At 33.5% G+C, this 15,417-nt stretch overlaps 1 protein-coding gene across 9 annotated transcripts in view; it reads left to right on the forward strand.

Moving 5' to 3' along the window:
• HERC2 (HECT and RLD domain containing E3 ubiquitin protein ligase 2) overlaps positions 1-15,417 on the forward strand; it is a 243,305-nt gene that overhangs the window by 36,625 nt on the left and 191,263 nt on the right. For 8 of the 9 annotated variants that reach the window (XM_072795339.1, XM_072795287.1, XM_072795295.1 and 5 more), the window contains 2 exons: positions 2,911-3,048; positions 15,042-15,261. In XM_072795339.1, coding sequence (XP_072651440.1) covers positions 2,911-3,048; positions 15,042-15,261 — 358 coding nt within the window. The remainder of the gene's footprint in view (positions 1-2,910; positions 3,049-15,041; positions 15,262-15,417) is intronic. The other variant, XM_072795301.1, reaches the window with a different exon arrangement.

Raw genomic sequence — 15,417 nt, forward strand, 5'->3', positions numbered from 1 at the left:
AGCCTGCTTCCTTTGTCCCTCACCCCGCTCGTTTTCTCTCTCTCTCTCAAATAAAATCTAAGAAAACCACCTCAATAACAGTTATTTCATTATTCAGTTTTTCACAAAAAGAGTAATTTGTAAAAAACGTAAGTGCAAAGTTATTTAGCCTTTCCTCTGACTTGTCTTATTTTTTTTTTAAGTTTTATTCTGTGTGGCCTTAATTTGTTATATTAAGAGTGGCTGTGGTATCTAAAACCACTGTTGTTGTTTGGTCAGTTGCATTTACGTTTTGTTAGTAAAGTTTTATTTCCTGTGTCAGTGGTCCTTTATCATGGCCGAATATTAGAAATACCTGGGAATTAAAAATGCTAGTGCCTAGGTCCTGCCCCAGACCAACTGAATCAGAATCTTAGGCAGTAGAACTCAGTTTTGGTATTTGAGGGGTGTGTGTGTGTGTGTGTGTATGTATGTGTGTATGTGTATCCCTCACCCTGTGCTTCTGATGTACACTGAAGGCTGAGAACCTGATTGCAGAACCTGATTCCAAGCCTTTTTCTATGACTTCAGCAAATCAGTAGAGCTTAATTTAGAGGTGCTGTGTAATTTTTATATTTGTAATATATAAAAATTTAAGTATTACAAAAAATAATCTGTATTTAATGCACAGTTGGATATTTCTGTAAATAAGAGAGGTACTGTTAGTCATCGCTGTGGCAGGAAGATGAAAGAATGGGACACATGAAGTGTGCCAGTGGCTAAGGCCCTTTCTTTAGCTTCAGGAGCTGAGGGTTGAGTTAATTATGCTTCACAGTTCCTGGCACACCATTTCAAATCCATCTTTTAAATGTTTTCCTTTCTAATATGTTTGTGTATCATTAGGAAACATGCTAATGTTAATGATGCATTTTTAGTTTGTGTAAATGGAATGTGTGATTCCTTAGCATGAGTTTCTTCCCTTTGCCATTTAGTACTGTATTTTTAAGTGGTATTCATAGTGCATTGGACTGCTGTGGGTTTCAATCCTTTGAATCCCCCTAATTGTGGGCCTTTATGGGAGTTCTGTGAGCATAGCCAGGGATTAGAGGACCTTTCATGTAACTTGGAGGCCCTTGTTGGCTGTTTAGTCTGGCTGTGTGAGGTCCACCCCTTTGGCCAGCCTATGCCTAAAGGTTTATGTGCCCAGCTCCACATAGCCGCTGACATTTGACATTATTTAACGATCAAACAGATCATCGAAGGCAGGCTTACTTCCTGGCATGCGTTGTTCTAGGCACTTGGGATTTATCAGTGAACGAAACCAGATGAAACGGGAAAAAAATCCTGTCTTGGAGCTTATATTTTAGCTTTCTAACAATTGCCGATTTGGTGAATGTAAAGTAATATTTCATTGTTTTAATTTATATTTTTCTAAATAGAATTGGAGTATCTCTTCATATCATTAGTCAATTGGGATTCCTTCTGTTTGATATCTGATACTTCTCTTATAGAATGCAGCAGTTTTTTTGATATTTGTCACTTGTTGGTTTTAGTTATTTTTAGATACTTCTTACTGTTTGTAATTTGATAGAATCTCTTCCACAGATTAAATGTATATGTCTAATTATTTCATTAAGAAAATAATGAGTGCCTTTGAGGATAGGACACATTTATACTTCAAGGTTTAGGTTCTGTCTTTATTTGCATTATAAGGAGTTTCATGACATTTGTTCTTGACTGAAACTCTATTTTTTAATCTTATTTTATTACTTTTTAAAAAAGATTTTATTTATTTATTCATGAGAGACACAGAGTGAAAGAGACAGACAGAGACATAGGCAGAGGGAAAAGCAGGCTCCCCACAGGGAGCTTGATCCTGGATCCTGGGGTCATGCCCTGAGCTGAAGGCCGATGATCAACCGCTGAGCCACCTAGGCATCCCTATTATTTTACTTTTTAAAAGATTTTAAAATAAATGTATTTGAGAGACAGAGTGCAGAGCAAGAGAGAGAGAGAGAGAGACAGCGTGCGCGCGCAAGTACAAGCTGGGGAGGGGGGTTGGTAGGGGTAGAAGCAGACTCCCCACTGAGCAGGGAGACTGATGTAGCTGCATCCCAGGACTCTGGGATCATGCCCTGAGCCCAGGTGCCTCTTGACTGAAACTTTAAATTGTTGGTGGCCTAAAGTCACAGTTTCCAACTTTTTTGTGTGTCCCAAAGCTCCTGAATTATACTTTGTCAATGATTGTGGTCCTGTATAGCAGTGGTTCTCAGTTGATGGAATATGGCAATATATAGAGTTAAAAATGGTTTTTGAATCATGCTCCCATTTCACATCTTCTATTCTTTTGGACACAGCAGTTGGGGATCACTGAATAAAAGTAGTTCACATGAAATTCAATTAGGTAACATCAAGGACTAAGTTTATTAGTTGTGAAATGTGGTAGGAAATTGATGGAATATTTTAGAAGACCTGCTTCAAGGAAGAATTTGAATGATATGTAAATTTCTTTTTTTTTTTTTTAAGGTTGTATTTATTTATTCATGAGAGACAAAGAGAGAGAGAGAGAGGCAGAGACACAGGCAGAGGGAGAAGCAGGATCCATGCAGGGAGCCTGATGTGGGACTCGATCGTGGGACTCCGGGATCACGTCTTGGGCCAAAGGCAGGCGCTAAACTGCTGAGCCTCCTAGGGATCTCTGTGAATTTCTTTATTAAAGGGTTGCTAGATCATTTATTATTACTTCATAAAACACAGTGTACTTTTTGTGGTAGTGATTCATATTATTTTCTTGTAATCATCAAACATTCAACTAATGATGTAACTTAACCTTTCCATTTCTGGGAGGGACATTTGCAAAGAGACTGACAAGTGGATGCTACAATTTGAAAAGGAATTTATAGATTTTTTTTTTTTAATTTATAGATTTTTAAAAAAAAATTTATTTTCCAGATGATGGTGTTGATACTCAAAGTGGAACAAAGAAAGAAGATCTGAATGACAAAGAGAAAAAAGATGAAGAAGAAACTCCTGCACCTGCATGTAGGGCCAAATCAATCCTAGAGAGCTGGGTGTGGGGCAAGCAACCAGGTATTATGAACTGAGATTCTGGTACTTTGGAAAGCTTGATCTGGCACCTCTTTTCTAGATACCATAGATGGATTTTGTTGTTGTTGTTACTGAATCTTAAAAGTTTAACTTAAATTTTTTCATATCATGGTAAACTCTATATACATACAATTTTTAAATATACAGTCAGGGACATTAAACATGTTCACATTGTTTTGTAATCATCACCACCATCCATTTCCAGAACCTTTCATCTTCCCAAACTGAAACTCTGTACTTATTACATGGTAACTTCTTTTTCTTCCCTTCTCTTAGCACCTGGAAACCACAATTTTCTGTCTTTAGGATTTTGACTAGTCTAGTTACCTTGAGTAAGTGGAATCATAGAGAGTATTTGTCTTTTTTGGTCTGGCTTATTTCATTATTTAGCATAATGTCTTCAAGGCTTATCCATGTTGTAGTATGTGTCAGAATTTCCTTCCTTTTAAAGGCTGAGTAGTATTCCATTATATGTATATATAACATTTTGTTTATCCATTCATCCATGGATGGGTATTTAAGTTGCTTCCACCTTTTAGCTATTTTGAATAATACTGCTATGAGTTTATATAAAAGTTCTTCTTTCAATTATTTGTGTATATACTTAGGAGTGGAATTGCTGGATCTATGGTAATTCTATGTTTAATTTTTTAAGGACCTGGCAAACTTTTCCATAGTAGCTACACTATTTTATATTCCTAACAGCAATGTATGAGTGATCCTGTTTCTCTGTGTCCTCATCATCATTTAGTGTTCTCACTTTTAAAACATTTTTCGCTGTTAGGTGTGGAGATACCTCATTGTGGTTCTAATTTGCAATCCCCTGTGGTTGTTTACCATCTGTGTATCTTTTTTAGTGGACTACCTGTTCATGTCTTTTGCCTGTTTTCTAGTTAGGTTTTTTTTCTTTACTGTTGTGTTTTTGGAGTTCTGTACTTACTCCAGATATTAGTCCTTTATCTTATATATGGTTTGCAAATAATTTGTCTCACTTCATAGCTTATCTTTTCATCCTCTCAACAGTGTCTTTAGCACAACAAAGGTTTAAAATTTTAATAAATTTCAATGGATTTTGCTTCCTCCTCTTCCTTCTCCTTTATCTTACTCGGCTTCCTCTTCCTCCTCTTCCTCTTTGCCTATCCCTAGAACCTGAAGATTTTTCCCTATTTTTTTTCTAAAAGTTTTGTAGTTTTATGTTTTACATATATGTTCTGTTCTATTTGAGTTAAATTTTGTGTGCAATATGGGTTTTAGGTCAAGTTTTTTTTTTTGTCTGTTTATAATAACTTATTGCTCCAGTATCATTTTTTGAAAAGGCTAACTTACTATCGTTCAATTGCTTCTGCACCTTTGTCAAGAATTAATTGGGTATACTTGTGTGGTCTATTTCTCATTTTTCTATTCTGTTTTACTAATCCACGTGTGTATCTGTCTGCCTACACCACACTCTCGTGTAGCTAAGAGTAAGTCTTAAAATCAGACTGGTTTTTCCCACTTTCTTCTTTTTTTTTTTCACATTATTCTAGCTATTCTAGTTCCTTTGCCTTTCCATAATACATTATTTCTATATAGTTTTCTTGTATTCTGCAACCTGGCTGAATTGACTAGGAAGTTTTTTTTTTGGATTTTCTACATAGACAATCTGTTTTATTTCTCCCTTTTCAGTCTGTGTGCCTTTCATTACATTATCTTTCCTTATTGTTCTGGTTAGAACTTATTTACTGTGTTTCCTAAGAGTGGTAAGAACAACTTTACTTTATTCCTGATCTTAGGGGGAAAACTTTCAGTCTTTTCATTATAATATTAGCATAGGTTTTTGTAGATGCTTTTTATAAAGGTGAGGAAATTCCTGTCTATTCCAGTTTCCTGAGAGTTTTTATCAGAAATGAGGTGTTGAACTTTGTCAAGTGTTTTTTCTACATTACTTGATTTGTAATGTGATTTTTTTTTCCATTTCATTTGTTAATGTGAAGGATCTGATGTTTGACTGCTAAACCAGCTTTGCATTCCTGGAATAAATACCAGTTGTTGGTGATGTATAATTCTTTTTATATATTGCCTAATGCTACTTACTAATATTTTGATAAGGATTTTTGTGCCTATATTCATGAGAACAGTATTCTGTAATTTTTTTTTGTACTGTCTCTCTTTGGTTTTGATACCATGCTAATACTAGTTTCTTAAAATGAATTGAGAGTATTTCCTTTTCTATTTTCCAGAAAAGCCTATTTAGATTCTGTGTTAATTCTATTTTAATATTTGCTAACATTCTCCAGGGAAGCAATCTGGACCTTGTGATTTCCTTTCTGAGATTTTTAAAATGATCAATTCAGTTGTCTTAATAGTTGTAGGTCAACTTAAATGATCTGTTTTATATTTGCTGAGTTGAAGTAGTTCGTATTTTTTGGGGAATCAGTTTATTTTGTCTAGGTTGTCTTAATTTATACATGTAGAGTTCTACCTCTGTAATTATATGTAGTTCCTGTTTCTTTCTTGATAGTGGTAATTTATGTCCTTTTTTGGGGTGTGTTTTGTCAGTTCTGTTTAGAGGTGTCAATTCTATTGATTTTTTGAAAGAACCAGTTCTTTATTTCATTGGTTTTTCTCTATTTTTTTTCCATTTTCATTCTCATTGTTTCTACTTTTAATTATTTTCATCTTTCTGCTTACTTTTTGTTTTATTTTGCTAGATTTTTCCTATGACCCATTTAGTACTATACATTTCTCTCACTTTATTTGCATTTTAATTCAGGTCAGTATATTTTTGCTTCCCTGTCTCTTTGACCCATGGATTATTTCAGGGTGTGTTTAGTTCCTAAGAGTTTGGTGATTTTTCCCAGTATTTTTCTGTTACTGATTTCTACTTTGTTTCCATTGTTTTGGATAGCATATTCTGTATGATTTCACTTCTTTTAAATTTGTTGAGGGAATATTTATGCCAGGATATGATCTGTTTTGATACTTGTTGTGAATGATTGTGTATTCTCCTGTTGGCTGGAGTGTTCTAAATGTTTATTAGATGCTGTTGGTTATGGTATTGTTGCATTCTTTTATATCTTTACTGATTTTCTTTCTCCCTTCTTTCTCCTCTCAGTTGTTGAGAGAAATGTTGAGGTCTCCAACTCAGACTATATAAATGTTTTTTTCCTCTTTTCAGGATTTTTTTTTGTGTGTGTCACATATTTTGCAGTTTGGTGCATGCACATTTAGAATTGTTAGGCTTTATTGGGTTGGCCATTTTCTTATTTTTTGTTGCTCTTTATTCCTAGTAATTATCTTTGCTCTGACATTTATTTGATATAAATATACCCATTTTTGCTCTCCTTTGTTTACTGTTTGCATACTTTTTGTTTTTTTTCTCTTCATTTACTTAAAAAAAATATTTTTTAAAAGTAGGCTCCAAACCCAGCATGGAGCCCAACGTAAGGTTTGAACTCCTAACCCTGAGATCAAGACTTGAGCTGAGATCAAGAGTCAGATTCTTAACTGACCGAGCCACCCAGGCACCCCCATATCCATTTACTTTTAATTTGCCTATTTGAAATCATTTTCTTATAGATGGCAGAATTGGGTCATGTTGTTTTTTGGTTCACTCTACCAACGTGTCTTTTAACTGGTGTATTTAGACTGTTTGCATTGAATTTCATGTAATTATTGATAAATTAGAGCTTGAGACTGCTGTATTATGATTTCTGTTTGCTGTTTTTTTCATTTTTGTTTTGTTTATGCTGCCTCCCTGTGGTTTACTTGAGCATTTTTAGAATTCCATTTTGATTTATCTATAGAGTTTTTGAGTTTATTTTTTGGAGTAGCCTTTTTAGTGGTTTGTCTAATTAATACATTATATATACATAACTAAGCAGTTTCCGGTTGTGTCATTTAACTAGCTTGATTGACATACAGAAACCTTACTTCCCTTTATGTCTCTTTATCCTTTTCTGTTCATATGATTGCCACAAATATTTCTATTGGTATTTATAACCACATTTAGCAATTTTATAATTTTTGGTTGAAGCTTCAGACATGATTTAGAAAAGTCAAGAGATGAAGAATAGCCTATTGTATTTACCCATGTGTTATTTACAGTGTTCTTCCTTCCCGAGTGCCAAGGTTTTCCTTTTATTATTTCCATTCTGTTTAGAGAACTTTCTTTAGCCATTCTTTTAGTGTAGGTTTGCTGATGACAGATTTTCTTTTCCTTCATTTGAGAATGTTTGATTTTTCCTTTCATTCCTGAAGGACATTTTTGCTAGATTTAGGGTTCTGGATAGACGATTCTTTTTTTCATCATTTCAGAATATTTTGTTGCTTTAGCTGTTGTCCATGTCTTCTTATAAAAAATTTGTTATTACATGAACTGTTATTCTACCACAAAGTGGTTTTTTTTTTTTTTTCTGCTTTTAAGATTTTTTTTTTTGTCTTTAGTTTAATTATAATGAATCTTCATGTGGATTTCTTTGGGTTCATCCTGTTTGGAATTTGCTCACCTTCTTGAATTTGTAGATTTATGTCTTGCTAAATTTGGGAAGTTTTCAGTCTTCCTTCTTAGAATACTTTTCAACCCCACCCCATTCTTTAATGACCAGAGTTCAATGAGAAGAATGTTAGATCACAGTTGCCTGTGACTGCTCATTTTTCCTTTTTATAAAATGAGATATAATATATAACATTGTTAGTTTCAGGTGTGCATTGTAAAGATTTGTTATGATCATCACAGTAGTTCATTACACTCTGTCATCATATATAGTTAAAAAATTTCTTTTTCTGTGATGAGAACTTTTAAGATCCACTCTCCTAGTAACTTTCAAATATGCAGTGCAGTATTATTACCTATAGTCACTGTGTTGAACATTACACTCCTATGACCTATGTTATAACTAAAAATTTGTACCATTTGATCCCCTTACCATTTCGCCTTCTCCTTCAACCACCCCATCCCCTTGCCTCAGGCAACCAGCCTGTTCTCTGTATCCTTAAGCTTGGTTTTGTTTTTTAGATTCCACATACAGGTGAGAGCAGATAGTATTTATCTTTTTGTTTTTGCATTTGAAAAATTTAAATTCAATTAACATATAATGTATTATTGGTTTCAGAGGTATAGGTCAGTGATTCATCAGTCTTATATAATACCCAGGGCTCATTACATCACATGCCCTCCTTAATGTCCATCACGAAGTTACCCCATCCCCAGACGACCTTTTTTTTTTTTTTTTTTAAGATTTTATTTATTTATTTATTTATTTGAGAGAGAGAATGAGCCCAAGCAAGGATAGGGGCAGAGGAACAAGCAGACTGGGGGCTTGATCCCAGAACCCTGAGATCATGACCTGAACTGAAGTCAGACACGCTTAACGCAGACACTTAACTGACTGAGCCACCCAGGTGCCCCTTATGGTATTTATCTTTTTATGTCTGACTTATTTCACTTAGCATAATGCCCTCAGAGTCCATCTATATTGTTACAGATGGAAGGATTTGCTTCTTTTCTATGTCTGAATATTACATTGTATGTGTATATATATATATACTATATTTTCTTTACCCATCTGTCCACAAATGGACATTTAGGTTGTTTCTATTACTTGGCTATTGTAAGTAGCAAATGCTACTTATATTGCTGAAATTTTAATGCTGGAAATGGGGGTGCATATATCTTTTCAAATTAGTGTTTTTGTTTTCTTCAGATAAATATCCAGAAGTAGAATTACTGAATCATATAATAATTCTATTTTTAATTTTTTGAGAAACTTCCTGTTTTCCATAGTGGCTGCACCAGTTTTTACATTCACAACAACAGTACACAAGTGTTCCTTTTTCCTACATCTTAACCAGCACTTGTTATTTCTTGTCTTTTTGATACTAGCCATTCTAAAGAGGTGAAGTTATATTGAATTATTGTTTCAATTTGTGTTTATTTGATTGTTGTTGAGTACCTTTTCATGTACCTGTTGTCCCTTTGTATGTCTTCTTTGGAAAACTATATATTTAAATCCTCTTCTCATTTTTAATTGGATTGTTTGTTTTTTTGCTATTGAGTTATAGAGTTGCTTTTTAAAAATATGTTTTGGATATTAACCCCTTATCCATTATCAGATATATTCATTTGCAAATACTTTTTCATTTAGTAGGTTGCCTTTTCGTTTTGTTGATGGTTTCCTTTGCTACACAGAAGCTTGTTAGTTTGTTGAGTCCCACTTTGTTTATTTTTGCTTTTCGTGTCAGATTGAAAAAAATCATTGCCAAGATCTGTGTCAGGAGGCATACCACTAATGTCGAATTCTAGGATTTTTATGGTTTCAGGTCTTGTGTTCAAATTTTTGTCCATTTGAGTTAATTTTTGTGTGTGGTGTAAGATAGTGGTCCAGTTTCATTCTTTTGCATGTGCCTGTCCAATTTCCCCAGTACCATTTTTTTTTTCCCAGTACCATTTATTTACTTAAGAGACTGTCCTTTCCCCACTATATATTATTGGCTCTTTTGTTGTAAATTAATTGACCTTATGTGTGTAGGTTTATTTCTGGGCTCTCCATTCTGTTCCATTGATCTCTGTGTGTTTCTATGCTAATGCCATACTGTTTTGATTACCATAACACAGTAACATAGTTTGAAATTAGGGAGTGTGATGCCTATAGCTTTGTTCTCTTTTCTGAAGATTGCTTTGGCTATTTCTCCTTTTGTGGTTCTGTATAAATATCAGGATCATTCTGTTTCTGTGAAAAATGCCACAGAAGTTTTGATAGAGATTTTGCATCTGTAGATTGCTTAGAGTAGTGTGGATATTTTAACAATATTGATTCTTCTAGCCCATGAGCACAGATTATCTTTCTGTGTATTTACATCATCTTCAATTTATTTCATCAGTGTCTTCGGCTTTTACAGGTTTTTAACCTCCTTTGTTAAATTTATTCTTAGGTATTTTATTCTTTTTGATGCAGTTATAAATGGGATTTTCTTGATTTCTCTGATAGTTCATTATTGGTTTATAGGCGTGCATCAGATTTTTGTGTATTGACTTTTTTATTCTACTTTTTAAAAATTTTTATTTTTAAATTTAAAATTAGTTAACATAAAATTAATATGTAGTATTAGTTTCAGAGGTAGAGTTTAGTGATTAATCAGTTGCATATAACACTCAGTGCTCATCATATCAAGTGCCCCCTTTAACGTGTATTCTGCTACTTTACGGAATTTGTTTATTAGTTCTAACAATTTTTTTTGGTGGCCTATAGGGTCTTCTAAATATAATATCATGTCATCTGCAAGTAGTGACAGTTTTATTTGTTCCTTGCAATATAGATGCTTTTATTTTTTTTTCTTGTCTAAATGCTCTAGTTAGAATTTCTAACACTATGTTGAATAAAAGTGGTGAGAGGACATCCTTGTCTTGTTCCTAATTTTGTAAGAAAAGCTTCTAGCTTTCCAGTGTTAAGTCAGTGTTAGCTGTGAGCTTGTCATATATGGCCTTTCTTATCTTGAAGTACATTTTATCTGTACCTACTTTGTTGAGAGCTTTTATCTAAAATAGATGTTGAATTTTGTCAAATGCTTTTTCTGAATCTATTGAAGTATCATATAATTTTTATTTTTCATTTTGTTAATGTATATTACATTGATTGATTTGTGGATGTTGAACTGTTTTTGCATCGCTGGGAATAAATCTCACTTGATCATGGTGTAGCATCCTTTTAATGTATTGATGAACTCAGTTTACTAATATTTTGCTGAGGATTTTGGTGTGTATGTTAATTAGGGAAATTGGCCTGTAACTCTTTTTTTTTTTCTTTCTGCTATCCTTATCTGGCTTTGGTATCAGTAATTCTGGTCTCATAAAATCAGTAGGAAGTGTTCTCTCCTCCCCAGGTTTTTGGAGAAGGGTTGGTATTAATTCTTGTTTGAATGTTTGGAAAATTCACCAGTGGAGCCATCTGTTTCTGGATTTTTTTTGTTTGTGTTGTTTATTACTGATTACATCTTTTCATATTTTCTATTTCTCATTCAGTTGTAGAAAGTTGTATATTTCTAGGAATTTGTCAGTTTCTTCTGGATTGTGAGTTTGTTGGTGTATAATTGTTCCTAGTAGTTTCTGACGATCTTTTGTATTTCTGTAGTATCAGTTGTAACACCTCTTGGTGACTTTAGCTACAGGTTTGTCAGTTTTATCTTTTCAAAAACCATTCTTGTTTTCTATTGTCTTTTTATTATTTATTTCATTATTCTCTGATCTTTGTTTTTTCCTTCCTTCTACTAACTTTATCCTTCATTTGTTCTTCTTTTTGTAGTTTCTTGAAGCGTAAAGTTAGATTATTTGAGTTGTATCATGTTTATTGATGTAGGCATTTATTGTCATGACCTTCCCTTTTAGAACTGCTTTTGCTGTATCCTGTAAGTTTTGGTATGCTATATATATATATTTTTTTCATTTGTCCAAGGTGTTTTCTGATTTCTCTTGACTTCTTGGTTGACCCCTTGGTTGCCAAGTAGCATGTTGTTTAATCTTCACATATTTGTGAATTTTTCAGTTTTCTTGTAATTGATTTCTAGTTTCATACTATTGCAGTTGAAAAAGTTGCTTGATGTGATTTCAGTCTTATATTTATTGAGGCTTTTCTGGTGGTCTAATATATGATCTCTCCTGGAGAATTTCCATGTTGACATGAGAAGAATGTGTTTTCTGTTGTTTTTGATGTATATATATATATATATATATATATATATATATATATATATATATATATATATATATATATATATCTGTTAAGTCCATCTGGTCTGATGTGTAGTTTAAGGCAGTATTTCCTTATTGATTTTATGCCTGGTTGATTTATCCACTGATGAAAGTAGAATATTAAAGTACCTTGCTGTTACTGTACTGATGTCTTTTTCTCTCTTTAGGTTTGTTGGTATGTGCTTTATGTATTTATTTGTTCCTTTGTTGGGTATGTAAATATTTATAAATGTTATACCTTCTGTTGGGTGGACTTTTTAATCATTTTTTATCATTATGTAATGCTTTTCATTTTCTTTGGTTCTTATACAGTCTTTATTTTAAGTCTGTTTTGTCTGCTACAAGTATAGCTACACCCACTTTGCTTTGGTTGTCATTTGCACAGAATATCTTTTTTCATCCCTTTACTTTCAGTCTGTTTGTGTCCTTCCATCTGAAAGTGAATCTCTTGTAGGCAGCTTATAGATGGATCTTGTTTTTTTTTTTTTTTTTTATCCATTTAGCCATTCCATGTCTTTTAGAGAATTTTCTATGTATGTATACTAATTATTGATAGGTATGTGCTTATTGCCATTTTATTAATATTTTTTCTGGCTGATTTGTAGTTCCTTTCTTCTCCTTGCTTTCCTCCTTTGTGGTTTGATGGCTTTCTTTATTGTTATGCTTAGATTTCTTTACCATTATCTTTTGTGTATCTGCTATAGGTTTTTATTTTATGGTTAGCCTGAGGCTTACACATTCATAACAGTCTTTACCATTATCTTTTGTGTATCTGCTATAGGTTTTTATTTTATGGTTAGCCTGAGGCTTACACATTCATAACAGTCTAAGTTGATAACAGCTTAAGTTTGAAAGTATTCTAAAGTTCTAAATTTTTACTCTCTCCCCCATGCTTTATGTTTTGATGTCATAGTTTACATCTTTTTATCTTGTGTATCTCTTAACTATTATACTTGTACTTACTTTTACTAATTTTGTCTTTTGACCTTTATGGTAGGTTTATAAGTGATTAATCACTTACCTTTACTGTATATTTATCTTTCTTTTTCTTTTTTTTTGAGATTTTATTTATTTATTAATGAGAGACACAGAGATAGAGGCAGAGGCATAGGCCGAGGAGAAGCAAGCTCCTCCCAGGGAGCCTGGATATTGAACTCGATCCTGGACCCCAGGATCACGCCCTGAGCCAAAGGCAGATGCCCAACCACTGAGCCCACCCAGTCCCTATATTTTTCTTTCTAATGAGATTTATACTTTCATATGTTTTTTTTTTTTTATTACTAATTAATTCCTTTTCTTTTCCAGGAAAAGGGCTCTTGTCCAGGCCTTCTTGATGGACTGCCACAAAACTGGCAGTTGGTGTTTATCTTTGTTTGCCCTTCAAAGGTTGGGGATTAGCAGCTTTATAGATAAGGGCAGTCCTGATGGTAAACCTACTGCATTTGTACCAGAACAGTGCAGTTTTTCTAGCCTTGCCTGCCTTAAGTCCTAGTGCTCACTTCTCCTCCTTAGTAATAACTGCTGTTTGTGGCATTTTTTCCCCCCCAGAATAGGACACTTTCATTTGTATTAAAAACCTGTGCAGGCACGTATTCATTTTCCTCAGTGACTTTCTGAATGGCATTTTGAGACTTTGTCTACTTCCTCTTGATTGACAAGCTGCTTTTCCTGTTGACATTTTTTAAGCCAGACCTCTTTCTGAAATTATCAGACCATCTTATTGGCATTAAATTCTCCAACTTTTGATCTTCACCTACACTTTGCTTTAGGTTGTCATTGGAAAATGGCTTTGCTTTTTCTTGAATCACATTAGAGTCTCTATAGGTATTCCTTTCTTATAGCAATCCTTCACCTGCATAAAATCGGCATTTTCAATACCACATAAAAAGGTATTTCACAGAAAGTACAGTGTTTTTGTGTCTGCTGGTGTAGCTGCTGTGTCAGTTTCATGAATTTCCTCTTTTTTTTTTTTAACATCGGTTTTTACACTGGATTCATTTATCTTGAAATGACAGTCACAGCTGTAGACCTCAGTCTATGGTATTTATCAAACAGTTCAACCTTTTCTTATAATGTCAAGATTTTTCTCTGCTTCTTGGGAGCACTTCCAGCATCATGAGTGACACTCTGTAGGAGTCCCATAGTTTTATTCAAGGTTTATGATATTGCACTAAACACAGTGAAAAGATATATGAGAACTACTAGAGATCATTTTTTACTGCAGTCTGCAGTTTACTAGACAGGTGCTCATGTGGAGATGGTTAGCATCTCCTGGTGTTGTAAGCCGATATTTGCAATCCTGGAGCTCACTACAAAAACAACAGGAGTGGTTATGAAATTGTTATAGTAGTATGTTACATTAAGTATGTACTGTGGTTAATTTTATGTTCTTGTGATTTAATACTATATCTTTAGATTTGTTTACATTTCTTTCAATCTTGTAGGGACTGTAAGTATTTGTCATAAGTATTGATAAATTTTAACTTTATAATAGATTTATGTATATTTTGTGGTAGCAAATGATAAAATAGACTAGTAGTTACATGTATTTTGTGCATTCATGACATACCTAACTTCTTAATTTTTTTTTATATTTTTAGGTTTTGTGATTTGTCTGTGAGTTTTTTCAAATTGTTGCAGATCTCCAAAAAAATTGCCAATATATTGAAAAAAATGTGTGTATAAGTGGACCTGTATAGTTTAAAACTGTGTTGTTAAAGGTTCAGTGTAATTATTTTATCTTCCTCTGAAATATTCCAGTAAATGTATTACTTTTCATGAGTCATGTGTGCTAGGCAATTTTATTGAAACATTTTTATTTTGAGTTTGGTTATATAACATGAATATAATGGGTAGAGTTTTTCTCTGTGTGTAGGAAATATGCTGCTGATAAGTATTGACTTTATAATTTTGTGTTAAAACCTTTAATAGTGCTTTAGAGAGGCAACATACCATGGTGGCTAACAGTGGTCTGTCTCATGTACTGTAATCCTCTGGGTCACCTTGAGTAAATTCTCTGTGCCTCAGTTTCCTGGTCCTTAAAATACATGTACAATATTATCTCTTGATGGGGTAATATCGTGTGAGACTATGAGAATTACCTTGTATGTGTAAGGTGCTTAAAACCATTTTTGGCCCATATTAAGTACTCAAGTGTTAGATACTATTGCTATTATCCATTTTATTAACATTGTTCCAAACTATATGGAAGATACTGAGAGGTCGAGTATTTTCTTCTCTTGTTTTCTAGATGTGAATGAATTGAAAGAATGTCTGTCTGTGTTGGTTAAAGAACAGCAAACTCTGACCATCCAGTCAGCCACTACTACCCTTTCAGCCCTGAGACTCAAGCAGAGGCTGGTTATTTTGGAACGGTATTTCATTGCCTTGAATAGAACTGTTTTCCAGGAGAATGTCAAAGTTAAGTGGAAAAGCAGCAGTGTTTCTTTGCCTCCTGTGGACAAAAAAAGGTAATAATATAATGAAGAAGGAATCCTGATACCAGCTAAATATAAAATGCAGGTTGTTTTGTTAAGGCAAGTTTAAGTTTGACTTGCAATATACTTAGGATATTTTATTTTATTTTAAAGATTTATTTATGATAGAGACAGACAGAGAGAGAGAGA

The sequence above is a fragment of the Canis lupus genome, chromosome 2, assembly GCF_048164855.1.
Source record: "Canis lupus baileyi chromosome 2, mCanLup2.hap1, whole genome shotgun sequence".
Lineage (NCBI taxonomy): Eukaryota > Metazoa > Chordata > Mammalia > Carnivora > Canidae > Canis > Canis lupus.